The sequence below is a fragment of the Nilaparvata lugens genome, chromosome 3, assembly GCF_014356525.2.
Source record: "Nilaparvata lugens isolate BPH chromosome 3, ASM1435652v1, whole genome shotgun sequence".
NCBI lineage: Eukaryota > Metazoa > Arthropoda > Insecta > Hemiptera > Delphacidae > Nilaparvata > Nilaparvata lugens.
In genome coordinates this window covers 77,534,093-77,547,927 of record NC_052506.1, presented here as the reverse complement: position 1 = coordinate 77,547,927, position 13,835 = coordinate 77,534,093, and the positions used below count along the sequence as shown (strand labels likewise).

Genomic DNA, 13,835 nt, shown 5'->3' with positions numbered 1-13,835 from the left:
TAGTTGCTCACTACTATGTATTCCAATACTAAATAACCAATGTATGATTTTTCTTTTGAAACAATTGAAATTTTCCTCTCCTTTGATTTCTATTGGCCAAATGCTGTATACATTCTTGGTACTTCTTGGTTATTATGCTCTCTAGTATTATGTCCATGATTTTCAATATGATTTCTATTTTGATGTGTTTTTCATATACCCTTGATAACAACAAGATATACAGAGTGACACAGAGTAACGGGAACTTTAAATTTAAACTTTAATTTTATTCAAACTAATGTAAAGTTCAAGACTTGTCATTTGATAATTATTAATAATATCTATCACTTGTTGACAATTACTTCTTTAAGATTACTTATTATTTATTATTGATTGCATTATTATTTAACTTATTTATTTATTATTACTACCATTCAAATAAAATGTTTAATCATCTTTTATGTTTATGTTAAATTAAATTAAATCTTTTGGTACTCGTTGCTAGCACACAAACTTAGGTTTTGCTGGCAATGCCAATTAAATTTCAAGTTAAAAATTTTATTTTTATTCTGTATGAGTATGAAGTATTTGTTTTATTCATTACTGTTATCTTTATAATTGGCAAATAAATGATTTTGATTTTGATTCTGATTTCCTCCTGAACGAATACACTCTTGAAATCTGTGTTAACGATTTCTCATTGATCGCTGCAACATTTGCGTTTCCTGGTCCCATGATTTGTCCACCTGCGATTTTCTGTTTGTGGAGCTATCTCAAATCAAACGTTTTCACAACTTGACCAATAACTGTGGTTGAATCATGACAGACAATTCAAAATGAAATTAACAATATCCCAGCTGAAATGTTGCAGCAATCGTTCAGGAATCTCAACACAGATTTCAAGTGTGTATTCGTGCAGGAGGAAGCCATCTTGAAGAAGTAGTTGTCAAAAAGTGATAGATGTTATAAATAATTCTCAAATGGCAAGTCTTGAACTCTACATTAGTTTGAATAAAATCATTTTTGCCCTTCCCACTAATGTTTTATGGTGTTTTCAAATGTTCCCGTTATTCTGGGTCACTCGGTACAATCGCATAACGCTGAGTACTCTATTTCCTATGAAGAATTCGATGGTTGGAGAACGAATTTTGAGTGTAACTGACCCATATGATCCAGGTGTCGATAGTGCCGAAGAGACAGCGGCCCTGGCGCATGGCGCGCGTTACGGCGGGGACATGGTCCATCATCCACCGCAGCTTGCAGGCGCTGAAGTAGGTGCTAATGGGCAGGCCACACACCGGCTTCCAATAGTCTGCGCTGCGGTTGCGCGTCTTCGCCACCATACGGTCCACGGTGTCCGTGTTTCGAACGTCCAGCCACACTGCAACAACAAACCATCACAACTTACAACTCATCGTTTCAATAGGATAGAATATTATATACTAAAAGTTCGGAGAACAGTAGCCGTTTTGAATACTTTATCATGGAACTTACCTCTTCGCATTTATACTCATTTGAAAGCTTATAAAATGGAGAAGTTTTTAAAAAATCTGGTGTGGCGCACTCACTCAACTTTCCTTGCCGTTATAAAAATTTATCACCTGACGCTAGTGTTCCCGCGCATCTCAAGTCTACTTGGATTCAAAGATCCAAGCCAGCTGGTGACAGGACAATAAGGCTGGAGACACACGAAGTTTGCTATATCTTCATAGTGAATGATTTAATAGAATCAACAGTTTGTAATTGAAATAATAACATTTTCTCGAATTTCGAGCTTATTTTCAATTTTAGGTAGAAATGTTACTGAACATTAATTGAAGAGATTTTCATGCTCAATCTTTTCCACTTGGAATTTTTTGTTTAAATTGTATATAAAGCCTGATAATTGGGAATCTAAAATCAAACTTCGCATAGATGGGGCGGAGCTCCTGAAATTTTTACAGATATGAGGTTTGTGGCAGTTGATATAGCTTATCAATGACTATTTTAGGTATAAATTTGATCAAAGTCGTTGGAGCCGTTTTCGAGAAAATCGCAAAAAGCCCTGTTTTTGACAACATTTTCACCATTTTATCCGCCATCTTGAATTGCATTGGATCGAAATTGTTCGTGTCGGATCCTTATATTGTAAGGACCTCAAGTTCCAAATTTCAAGTCATTCCGTTAATTGGGGGATGAGATATCGTGTACACAGACGCACATACACTCATACACACACACACACACACACACACACACACACACACACACACACACACCAATACCCAAAAACCACTTTTTTGGACTCAGGGGACCTTGAAACGTATAGAAATTTAGAAATTGGGGTACATTTTTTTTCGGAAAGCAATACTTTCCTTACCTATGGTAATAGGGTAAGGAAAGTAAAAATTGAAACCACTATAGCTACCCGGAGAAAAAACGGTTTGAAATTTGAAGAATAGCATTTTTTCAAGTTTAAGCCCTAATAAAAAACTACAAAATATCAAACAACAAATAAAATCACATTAATCTTGTTTGAAATTTCTTTCTCTTTCCAACAATACCCTTGAAATTGAAATTCGACCAGTAGTTTTCGAGTTATTGAGTATTTAATGACGGAAGGAAGGCATATTCTGAAAATATCGAAAAATCGATATTATATCTCGAAAACGAAGGTCGATAGGAAAATGTTTATTGAACATTTTTTGTCAGAAATGTCATGTAGAATCTATGGTTAACGGCTGTTACAACCTTGGTGGGACACCCTGTATAAAATCATTACTATTTAGATACTCAACTCTTGAGTAAAATCCTCTAACCTTAAGGGCCTGTTCACATGACAGCGATTTACGCTCGGTTGTCGCGCGATCGACCAACCGAGCGGTTGCCAGGTATAGGGAAACACATGTTGCCGTACACATGCATCGCTCGGTTTTAGTAGTCGCCGGCGAATCCCTGCGGTTGTAATCTCAGACTTGACCGAGGGCAAATTGCTCATGAATCGTTGTCATGTGTACGAGACTGGCAAATCGAGCGATTTGCCAACCGCGCGACAACCGAGCGTAAATCGCTGTCATGTGAACAAGCTCTAATACTTGTATACCTTGTATACAATGCAGTAAGTTGTAAACAAGACGGCTAAACATGTGGCTGATGAAGCATTGATACCAGGTTGTTTTAAATATTATAATAATAAAAAAATGGTTGATAGTTTCTATTTGTGTTTTTCATGATCAATGCCATCTCAAATATATTTCATTCATCAATAGAATACATTTTTCATTATTAATAAATTTTCATAATTGAAATGGAATATTTTTGTAGTTAATCATATTAATTCATACATGCCGGTTGCACAAAAGCTTTTCAAATTTTAACCGTGATTACTTTCACGAGAACCAATCAGAGAAGCCGTCTTTTCTAAAAGGCCTTCTCTGATTAGGTCTCGTGGAATTGCACAAAGGCCTGTTAAATTTTAACCGTGATTACTTTCACGAGAACCAATCAGAGAAGCCGTCTTTTCTAAAAGGCCTTCTCTGATTGGTTCTCGTGGAGAATTAATCACGGTTAAAATTTAACCGGCTTTTGTGTAACCGGGCCATAGTCTACAAGCAATTGTAGAACAGTACAGAGTTGGAAAAGGATAGAGTTATCTGCTTCATCTGGTGATAGAAAAGGATAGCAAAGCAATGCTAATCAGATGCTGAGTTGATAACCTGAATACTAAAGGCAAACTACAGGTGGAGCTTATCAGACGAGAATTAAACCTTCGAAACATAGATAGACAGCAGAACAATCTTGGTAATCTTTAGAAAGAAAAAGTTTACATAAAAAGAAATTAAAATTGAGAAAGTGATTAGTATTGGAAAGACAGTTAAATAATACCGATTAATAAGCAATAACTTATCAAAAAATTACAACAAATGATCGTTCATAAAAATTCAAAGTCACAGAGTTAGAATGTTGATAAATTGATTAGATAACATCAAATTCTATTCATTCTCGTCTCTATAAAGAACAAACCAATTTAATTAAAACTTTTACATCTGTTGAATGTTAGCTACACAATAATTGAAACAATTGATCATTGTTTATTCAGTTTGAGAATAGTAAGCAAGGCCGTGCATTAATCTTCCATACATATGGAATAAATTATCTTTCAAATAATTGGATCCCAGACTATGATAAAATCCAATAGAGAATAGCTCTAAATTGTGATAAAAACTATTTATTATTGATAGTTTATATTATTTTTTCATAGATAGTTTACAATTTACTAAAAATATGGCCCCGTTCCTTAGTTATACTTGTATGTCCTATCATGAAGTCTTGAAGTTAGATTGGCTGTAGATTAGTTTTTTTTTTTTTTTTTTTTTTTTTTTTTAGATTGCGTCCTAAAGACTCCAGTCATGGAGTATAAGACAAGTCATGTTATTACATAATAATTCTAACACTAAGTAGTTCAACCTAGTTAGGTTTGAAAGGAATTCTTGTAGGTACACTATAAAAAGCTTTATCAACTAAATATTTTTTCATTTGTTTTTTGAAAATCTTCAAATCATCATTACTTTTCAAGATTTGAGGTAGCTTGTTATAAAATTTCCTACCAATATAATCTGGTTTTTGTTCAAATAACCTACTATTGTGACCCATTATATGATAATCTGCTCTGTTTCGCGTATTATACTCATGAACATCTGAATTCTGGATCACACCACTCGTTTTCACATGCATTACAACTTCATATACATACAAAGATGGCACAGTTAATAGACCAAGCTTTTTAAATAAAGGCCTACAAGAGTCTAACCTATTCACTTTCTCTATACATCTGAGTGCCTTCTTTTGAATCTTAAACACTCTGTCCATATTTTGTTGAGATGAATTACCCCATACTAAAATAGCATACCTAATATAAGATAGTATAAGTCCATGGTAAGCAGTTAACAGTAGTTTTTTATCATTCAGCCTAGCAAGCTGCCGCAGGACAAATACCCCAGATGATATCTTATTACATATCCTCTCAATGTAAGGATGCCATGTTAATTTCCTGTCCAATAAAATTCCCAAGAATGCTACTTTCTCTTCTTGGTCTAATTCATTTTCCTCTACAAACACATTTATTTCTCTATCCTCTACTGAATTATATTTACTTTTGAATTGTAGGAATTGACATTTCTTACTATTTATTGTTAATTGCCTTTGCTTCAAGAATTGGACAATTGACTGTACTCCAGTAAAAGCATTTATTTCTAGACTATCTAATAAATAATTGTTAAAGATAAGCGATGTGTCATCAGCAAACAACAGAGCTCTGTGATCTTTTAACTCTTTTGGTAATTGGTTCACATACAACAGAAACAGTAAGGGACCCAGAATTGAGCCTTGAGGTACTCCAGCCTGGACCTCCAGTTTTGCAGATTTAATTTTTAATTTTGATTCACCTAACGGCTCCTCCATCACAGTTGAAAAATATTATTATATGCCTTGAGGTACTCCAGCCTGGACCTCCAGTTTTGCAGATTTAATTTTTAATTTTGATTCACCTAACGGCTCCTCCATCACAGTTGAAAAATATTATTATATGATCGATGATCTATGATCATATACTTGGTGACCTTTGATCATCTTTCATGAAAGATTCGATGAAAGATGTATGCTGGAAGATTCATATTCAAATTTTACTCTTAGATTTGAACAGATTGGCAGTGCAGGAGGAAATTTATGCAGTACAGTTTTGTATGATGAATTAATATGGTTAATATGTGTGTATATTATATGTATGTATTTTAATATGTATGATTATGGTTAGTCCTAATTTATGGTTTGTTTATGATGTTTGTAACTTATTTTCGTTTGCAAATGAATTTCATTTTTGTTATTTCGATATCACTGCAAAATCGTCGTGTCGTGGCAAAATGGTGGTGGTCTGTGTGAAAACAGCCAATAGCTTCCTGGACAATGAAGACAGTCCCACTAAAAGTTCAACTTGAATCTCACTACAGCTATTCATGAATGACTATAACCATAGAGAAAATATAGCATAAGAAGATATCCGATGGTATAGGGCGTTTATGTTACAAATTTCAAGCCGATTTCTTGTTAACTCAAGCCGATTACTGTCGACTACTATCTATTATTACTGTTTTGTTGGAGTGAGAGTGTATGAAAGGCACAGTATGAGAGACTATCAGCGTCACATAGCTTCATAAAGAAAAAAAAAATCTGGTGTGGTACACTCACACAACTTTCCTTGCTCATTGATCTATAAGCCTCATTAACGAGGATAATTTAGGGAAATAACATTATGCCCATTGGCGGCTAAATAATTTAAACTACGATTATACTATTGTTATTGTGTTCAGAGTACATTTTCCTTTGTTTGAATTATGAAATTTGAGGATTTTTTAAAAGTTTTCAAAACAGCTGTTCTACAAATAAAATATCGACATGTGTTCTTTTAAAGTGATGACAGTACGTCAAATTTATATAAAGAAACTTCTCTATTATGCATGGATGAGGAAGGAGGAATTTACAGTGAATAATAACGTTTCTATGTATAACCTGAGAGTTACATCTCATAACATTTATAATATTAACTATTCAGATTTGACAATAGTGCGAAGACAATTGGGGTATCTTAGCTCAAAAATAATAAATATCATGCCAAATGCATTGACAGAATATCTTTCTAATAGGGGTAGACAGAGGATGGAACAGATAAATAAGTGGGTTATACAAAAATTTTTCTTCGACATCAGTCAAATATTATAATTACTAGTAATTTATTGTTAACTTCGATTTTTTGTAGCTTTGATTATTAGCAAATAAATTTTTATATTGTCTAAACAGCTGATACTCTTACTCAGCGGTCAGGGTTTTGCCCTTGCTGGGTGGTGCCATGTAATTTTAATTTATTTGTAAAATAGCATAATATATTATTATAATCTAGAATATTTCTTTTGTAAGTTTTTTATTTTGTATTTTGTTTTTATGGGCAATAAAGATGTTTGAAAAAAAATAATAAACTGCTCTACCTACCTACCTCACGCACGAGAAGGAGGTTACAAAGTAAATTTCTAAGGGATGGGGTGGACCCCCTGTTAATTTCTCAGGGAGGAGACTCATGCCAGTTAATAGAGCTGATATATAACTATACAGGGTATGAATTTGAAAAAAATCGGTCAAGTCCTTTTTGAGAAAATCGTGATAGAAATTTAACAAAATTCATTCTTCTCAGGAATATTACGGAGCTCCTGCAATTTTCCCAGTAATGAGACTCATGTCAGTTGATAGGGCTTATAAATAGCTATCTAGGGCATAAATTTGGAGAAAATCGTTAGAGCCGTTTTCTAGAAAACCGTGAAAAACATGGTTTTTTAGCCATTATCCGCCATTTTGAATTCAATTTTATTGAATTTCTTATTGTCGGATCCTCATGGTATAAGGACCAGTTTAAAATTTCAAGTGAATCGGTTAATTAGGAATGGAGTTATCGTGTTCACAGACACACACACACAGACCAACACCCAAAAATCATGTTTTTGGACTCAGGGAAACGTATAGAAAACATGAAATTAGGGTACCTTAAATTTTTTGGAAAGCAATACTTTCCATACCTATGGTAATAGGGCAAGGAAAGTAAAAAACTAGGACTATATGCTTGAGTTAACATGTGCCGTTACTGTGCCGTTCTTAAGGTGCGTACGCGAACATGAGCAATTCACTTTTAATCAGCTGATGCCAAGCTTTTTATATCTGTATCTTACCGTTTCTGTAAAAATACATATATAATCAGCTGATTAAAATTGAATTGCTCATGTTCGCGACGCGTAAATCTGTACGCACCTTTGCATACTCAATCCAACAAAACAGTAATAATTTATTCATTTACATTAACCAATGCACAAATAATCAAATACATGATTGGAAAAGGACCAACAGGCCTAGCCCAAAACTGTTCCCTTTCCGAATTTTGATAGAAGTAAGCCAATGTCTAAAAGGTAGGTTATGTTGCTTCACTTTGAATCAAATTCCATAATAGATAGTAATCGACAGTAATCGGCTTGAGTTCACAAGGAATCTGCTTGAAATTTGGAACATAAACGCCTCATACCATGTGATATCATAAATGATACGGTATCACCACGTATGATACAGAATTATCTCAACTTGATACACAACACCAAGGTATATCTTATTATGCTATCTTTTCTCTGTGGTATCACAATGGAAGTTTTTCTGTTTTATAAAGTTGTAACTATGGACAATGACAAGTTGATAAGTTTGTTTCAAGAGCATGTTCCACTGAGGGATATGCGAGACAAAAGATATCACCGTCGTGATGTTCAAAGGAATCTGTAGACAAAAGGTGCGAACAGACTTTCGCTCTGCTCCGCAACCGAACGTCACTCTAGCAGAGCGATTGATGATCGACCGGGGAGCAACAGTGGTTCGACCGGGGAACGCGAGAAGAGCTAACATCTTCCGTTACGTTCATGATGGGTGCGACTGCAGAGCGGGGGCGGAGCGACTGCGGTACGATGGAGGAACGAGGGCGGAACGTGCTCGGTGCGGGTTGGAGGCGCGTATATGTGTACGCAGCTAAAGATTGCTGAACAAATAGGATCTGAAGGTAAGATTATTGTAATGAATAACTAATTTAGTGGATATTTGTTTATTCAATTTTCACATTCCCAATATAATCATTGTATATGAAAAATGTAGATGGCTATGGTAGTAGTCAATTCAATAATTGGCAACTAGACTGACGTAAACGGTTCCAATGGACGACCATATTCGGCCGAATTAACGGCCCAACGGATCGGTTTAATACAGTTCCATTGGACGGTTACCCTAATGCTATCTTCTCTCTATATCCATAAATGGTACAGTATCAACATAAATTATACAGTATCACCACAAAATGATACATTATCAACACAATACGATACAGTATCAACCCAACTTGATACAGAACACCACTGACCGATAGCATTGTAGAGCGGCTTGCCAGTGAGTTTGTCCCAGACGACAGTTGTCTCGCGCTGGTTGGAGATGCCCGTGGCGACCAGAGCACTGGGGTCGATGTCCAGGTGGCGCAGGTTGGCAACAGTGCGCTCTATGCACTCGTGCACCGCCTCCATCACCTCTAGCGGGTCCTGTTCGACCCATCCCTCGCGCGGGTAGATCAGCCGCACCTCGCGCTGGTGGTAAGTCAGCACCTCGGCTGTGTTCGACGCAAATGCCTGCAACAAGTTGACACAGGTTAGTTGAAGCAGAGAATAAACAATCCATAACATATCTATTTAATGTATAATATACAGGGTGGCCCACGAAAGGTGTAACAGCCGAAGACCTTAGATTTCACATGCAATTTGCAACAAACAATATCTAATAGTTTCCAAGATATATTGACTTTTCGATATTTAAAAAAAATCTTTAATAAATAGAAAATTATCAGTCAAAATGTAATTCTAAGGCTCAACTCACACTACCTCGACTTGGATCGTACGACGCCAGTCGAGGAGACTCCAGTCTCTCGATCTTAACGACTTTCTTGCTCTAATCTCACTTCGCCTCTATTTTCATTATAATTATCATGAATATATTGTATTATCGAATTCTTATAATCGTCTATCTAAAATGATAGAGATCAAAAAAGGAGCAACAAGAAGGAAATGTGCTTTAACCATGAAGATGAAACTTCGAAGTTCAATTTTGGAACTCAATTCATTAAAAATGCACGGTACCACGCAACTCAAATCGACGCTCGACTCAGACTTACAGTCGTGAGGTCGCGGAGACTAGAATCGACTGGTCTGAGTGTCGCCATTTGAAAAACATCGAGAAGAGATTCTAGATTGCAGTCTCTTCTCGACTTGAGTCGCGTAAGTGTGAGTTGAGCCTAAACCTGGGTTTCCGTTTGTGCGTAAATGACGTTGTCGACCACGTCAGGGTGAGGATCACAGATTGGGTAGATTTCAATTTGTCTAAATACCTAAAAGATGATGTTCAATTATGGTTCAATGGGGAAGGTTGAGTTTATTATTTTAAATGACAATACAAGAATGTTGACATTATAAGAAATGTTGGATTCTTGAATAATAAATACAAATAATGAAAGTTACCACAACGACCATGGCGCTAATTTGCTTCTAGTGGGAGAATTTCAAGTATTCAAGTATTATTTGATCAGCTGTTTTAGCACACAAATGAAATGAAATTTGGACAATATGAATGTCAACAATGCTCGTCGTCGTCTGCAAAAATTTACGCACAAACAAAAATGCACCTTAAGTATAGGGAAATTTCCAATAAGATTCATATAATTTCCTTTGTTTGACGTATTTGAACTCATTATAAGCTTTCAAACTGTTTGAAATTTGGCTTTGAAAGTTATTTAGTTAGCCCTATTTATTGAATGGATTATATAAAAAGAGAAATACACACCAAAAACCTACAGCTGCTAGTTCCCTCATCTATGGCACCAACCAGAGGACCAAACTTTGATTTTGACATCTCATCATCTGCAAACGTCCGCGGCTAAAATAACACAAAAATATAACTCTATAAAATCAGAGTATTCAAAAATTGAAAAATAATTGATTTAGATACTTAAAAGTATGCAATAGCTATCTAAAATAAGTAGGAAAGAGTTAATTCTTACATAAAATACAGAGCATGTTTCAAACTTAATTGTTGAGGACTAATCTACGGTAGGCTACCATTCATGTCACAGTTAATCAAGTGTTTTCCAATTGGACGTTTTCTATAAATCTTATACTATTGACCAGCAGCTACAAACTTTAATCGATTGTCTAATAGAGATCATGGATTGACCAGTATTACTGTGGTTACAATTAATAAGATATATGATGAAAAAAATTGAAGAACCATAACTTTATGAATACCTTTGTAGCCATTGAAAAGTAGTCTAATCATCAATAAAAAAAGCAAAACATTTATTCACTATCTTGATTTTATAGACAATTAAAAGAATAACAAACTCGTTCTTAATCAATGAATACATGAAGAATGAAAAAGAATGCGGAAATCTATTATCAGAGTACAAAATTGACTGGTGATTGTACATTTTCTTTTTTCTTGATAAATATATTTTCTATTCATAGGCCTACGGTATGAACAAAATTGTATTATGTGTATTTTATTGAATTTTTATTACTTTTTACAAACATTGAATATAACACAATATATTTAGAATTTTAATAAAGAATAGAAGTAAAACACAAAAAATATTCTAGAGTTACCCAAACATACCGGTGAGCGGTGAGTGAAGATGTTCCTTGTTTCAACTGCTGTCTGACTACTCTAATTTGAGAGCTTTGAAGTAAAACAACAAATTTTGACAACAATTTAAAATAAATCAATAGATTTAATGATAAACCTTTATTAAAGATGATTTACACTATAAAAATGTAACCCTCTATCCAGTATTTGCTGCAAATCTCGACCGTCGACTGAACGACAACCGACTCTGACAGCTGTTTCTGACCTGACTCCTGTACAACTGTACACCTGTACTGGCAAAGTGAAACTTTTGTAGACAAAAAGGAAAATCAGTTAAATAAAAAATGAAACCGCTTTAAAATCAGCGTATAATTGAAAAAAAAAACGACATTCCAAAGTATATAAATTTGAATACGATCTATTGGACCAAAATATCGATATCTCCGATACTATCGGGATGAATTTGTCGATGGCAATATATCGGCCACAGTATATCGATATATCAAAAATATAATCTCTATTTATTGAAAGTTGAAACTTGAAAGTGAGGTTAACATTTTATCTCTTACATTATGGAAATTTAATTATGTTTTACATGATAAAAGTATCTGATCATAGAAATAAAAGAAAGCTTGATTTGAAATCATTTCTCAGGTAAGTATAATCTTTGTTTTTTTTACATATCTTTTATATTTTCTTTTCATCTTTATTTTGAAACTTTCAAGTAAGCCTACCCACATGTTGTTAATTTTTATTGTATTGATATCTATTTTTCAATATTAAAATTTCCAATAATTAGTATTTTGTGGCAAAATAAAAATACGTTGTTTTTAAAATTTCAAATAGTTTATTGAAAAATTATTTATTGTAAAACGTGTTATGTTTAGGTTAAAAATTAAATGTCAACTATAGGAATTCGGTAATAGTATTATTCTAGTAACATGAAATTCAAACAATTCTGATATTGAAATCCTGCAATTTAAGGAGTATATTTTAAATATAATGGCCAAGTTTCAGGTTGATTTTACACCAAACACCTATTCAACTTGAACCAACTGTTTGATTTTACCCATACTAATTATTAAATACTCAACTTAAAAACTAGGTAACTTATTTAGGTTCACCTACATTCAGAATTCGGATGAATCTACAATAAACACATTTTAGCACGATTGATACAAGTTTCCTGTGCATTAGCCCTCAACATTTTTATTTTAAACCTGACTGTCTATAATAGAAATTACTATACTTCAATACTAGGCTAAAATCTATGAATTATGAATATTTGCCAATCTCTTTGTTTATATCAGAAATAAGTACCGTCTATAGAAGGCATTGACAAGACTGTGGATCTACAACGTTGTTCTCATAACTTTTTCCACTGTCATTATAACGTGGAGCTCACTAAAGTAAGTTGGGCTCAATTCACACTTACGCGACTCAGGTCGAGAACGAGAAGAGACTCGACTCTATTCGAGAGCATGTGTTTCCAAATGGTGACAGTCGCAGAGACTAGAATCGACTGGTCTGAGTGTCACCATTTGAAAACACATGCTCTCGAATAGAGTCGAGTCTCTTCTCTTTCTTGATCTGAGTTGTGTAAGTGTGAATTGAGCCTTAGAGTACCATGCCATTTTGATCAATTAACCCTAAGGAAACAAAAATAGCCTACGTGGTACATAAACATGAAAAAAATATTATGATTTTAGAACAAATAGCGTAGATACCCAAAGAAATGTAGCTAACAAATTTTTAAATTAATATTTTCGTTGATATAATTATAAATCTATTGCATATTCCAGGTATCTGAAACAAGGAACCGCTTTGTATTAACCTATATGGATTATGACTACTCCACGTAAGAGACGAGAAAAATCACCTACAGTTCCTGGTTTTAATAAACGGGAAATCTTTCCTTTGGGACTGAGCTTGAAGAGCGTAAACCCTGCCTTTTACTATTCAAATTTTTATGCCAGTCAATCTGATGAATACGATTCAGATGTTCCACAAAAAGAGAGAGTACCTTTGGTGACTAATCTCAAGTGAGTATCTTACTTTTTCAACCATTTTACATTTTTATGGCTTGGTTAGTGTCTTGGAAGGCACCTAAAATGTATTATCCTACCTGTTTTATCTCCTCTTCATCCTTAGACCAGTTATAGAATAGACACGGCCCATTGTATATTCATACTGAAAGTCGATGAAGCCAACATCTACTGCCATATCACCATATCGTGACGTCAGCATCGGATAGAAAACAATGTAAAACAAACTCTGTAGAAAGGTTTTCTATCCGATGCTGACGAACGATATGGTGATATGGCAGTAGATGTTGGTTTCAGAGACTAGACTTCCCAGCGTGTTTATTCTATAACTGGTCTAAGTCTTCATCAATGCCAGCAGAGCTGGATAGGTTGCGCCATGAATTTGAGAAATATATAGGCCTACGTTACACATAAAACTGAAAAATCAAGATGGCAGCCTGAGTAGACCAAGCCCAGTAGGTCATCCTCAAAATATTTCCCAACTGAGTAGAAAGGGTGGTTAGCAAACTTTCACTCGATCTGGCAGCCTGTTATAGACTTTATATCTAAATCTGCATCCATTACCCATAATATGGGATCGAT

At 34.6% G+C, this 13,835-nt stretch overlaps 2 protein-coding genes across 2 annotated transcripts in view; one reads left to right on the top strand and one right to left on the bottom strand.

The window, feature by feature from the left end:
- Positions 1 to 11,436, bottom strand: part of LOC111044154 (glycerol kinase) — a 39,508-nt gene extending 28,072 nt beyond the window's left edge. Inside the window, exons 1-4 of the mRNA XM_039424700.1 lie at positions 11,239 to 11,436; positions 10,411 to 10,503; positions 8,948 to 9,206; positions 1,143 to 1,360 (exon numbers count right to left, since the gene is read on the bottom strand). Of these exons, the coding sequence (XP_039280634.1) occupies positions 1,143 to 1,360; positions 8,948 to 9,206; positions 10,411 to 10,479 (546 nt within the window). The 5' untranslated portion in view covers positions 10,480 to 10,503; positions 11,239 to 11,436. The remainder of the gene's footprint in view (positions 1 to 1,142; positions 1,361 to 8,947; positions 9,207 to 10,410; positions 10,504 to 11,238) is intronic.
- A 16-nt stretch (positions 11,437 to 11,452) lies between these two features.
- Positions 11,453 to 13,835, top strand: part of LOC111044156 (treacle protein) — a 44,914-nt gene continuing 42,531 nt past the window's right edge. Inside the window, exons 1-2 of the mRNA XM_039424693.1 lie at positions 11,453 to 11,862; positions 13,011 to 13,250. Of these exons, the coding sequence (XP_039280627.1) occupies positions 13,054 to 13,250 (197 nt within the window). The 5' untranslated portion in view covers positions 11,453 to 11,862; positions 13,011 to 13,053. The remainder of the gene's footprint in view (positions 11,863 to 13,010; positions 13,251 to 13,835) is intronic.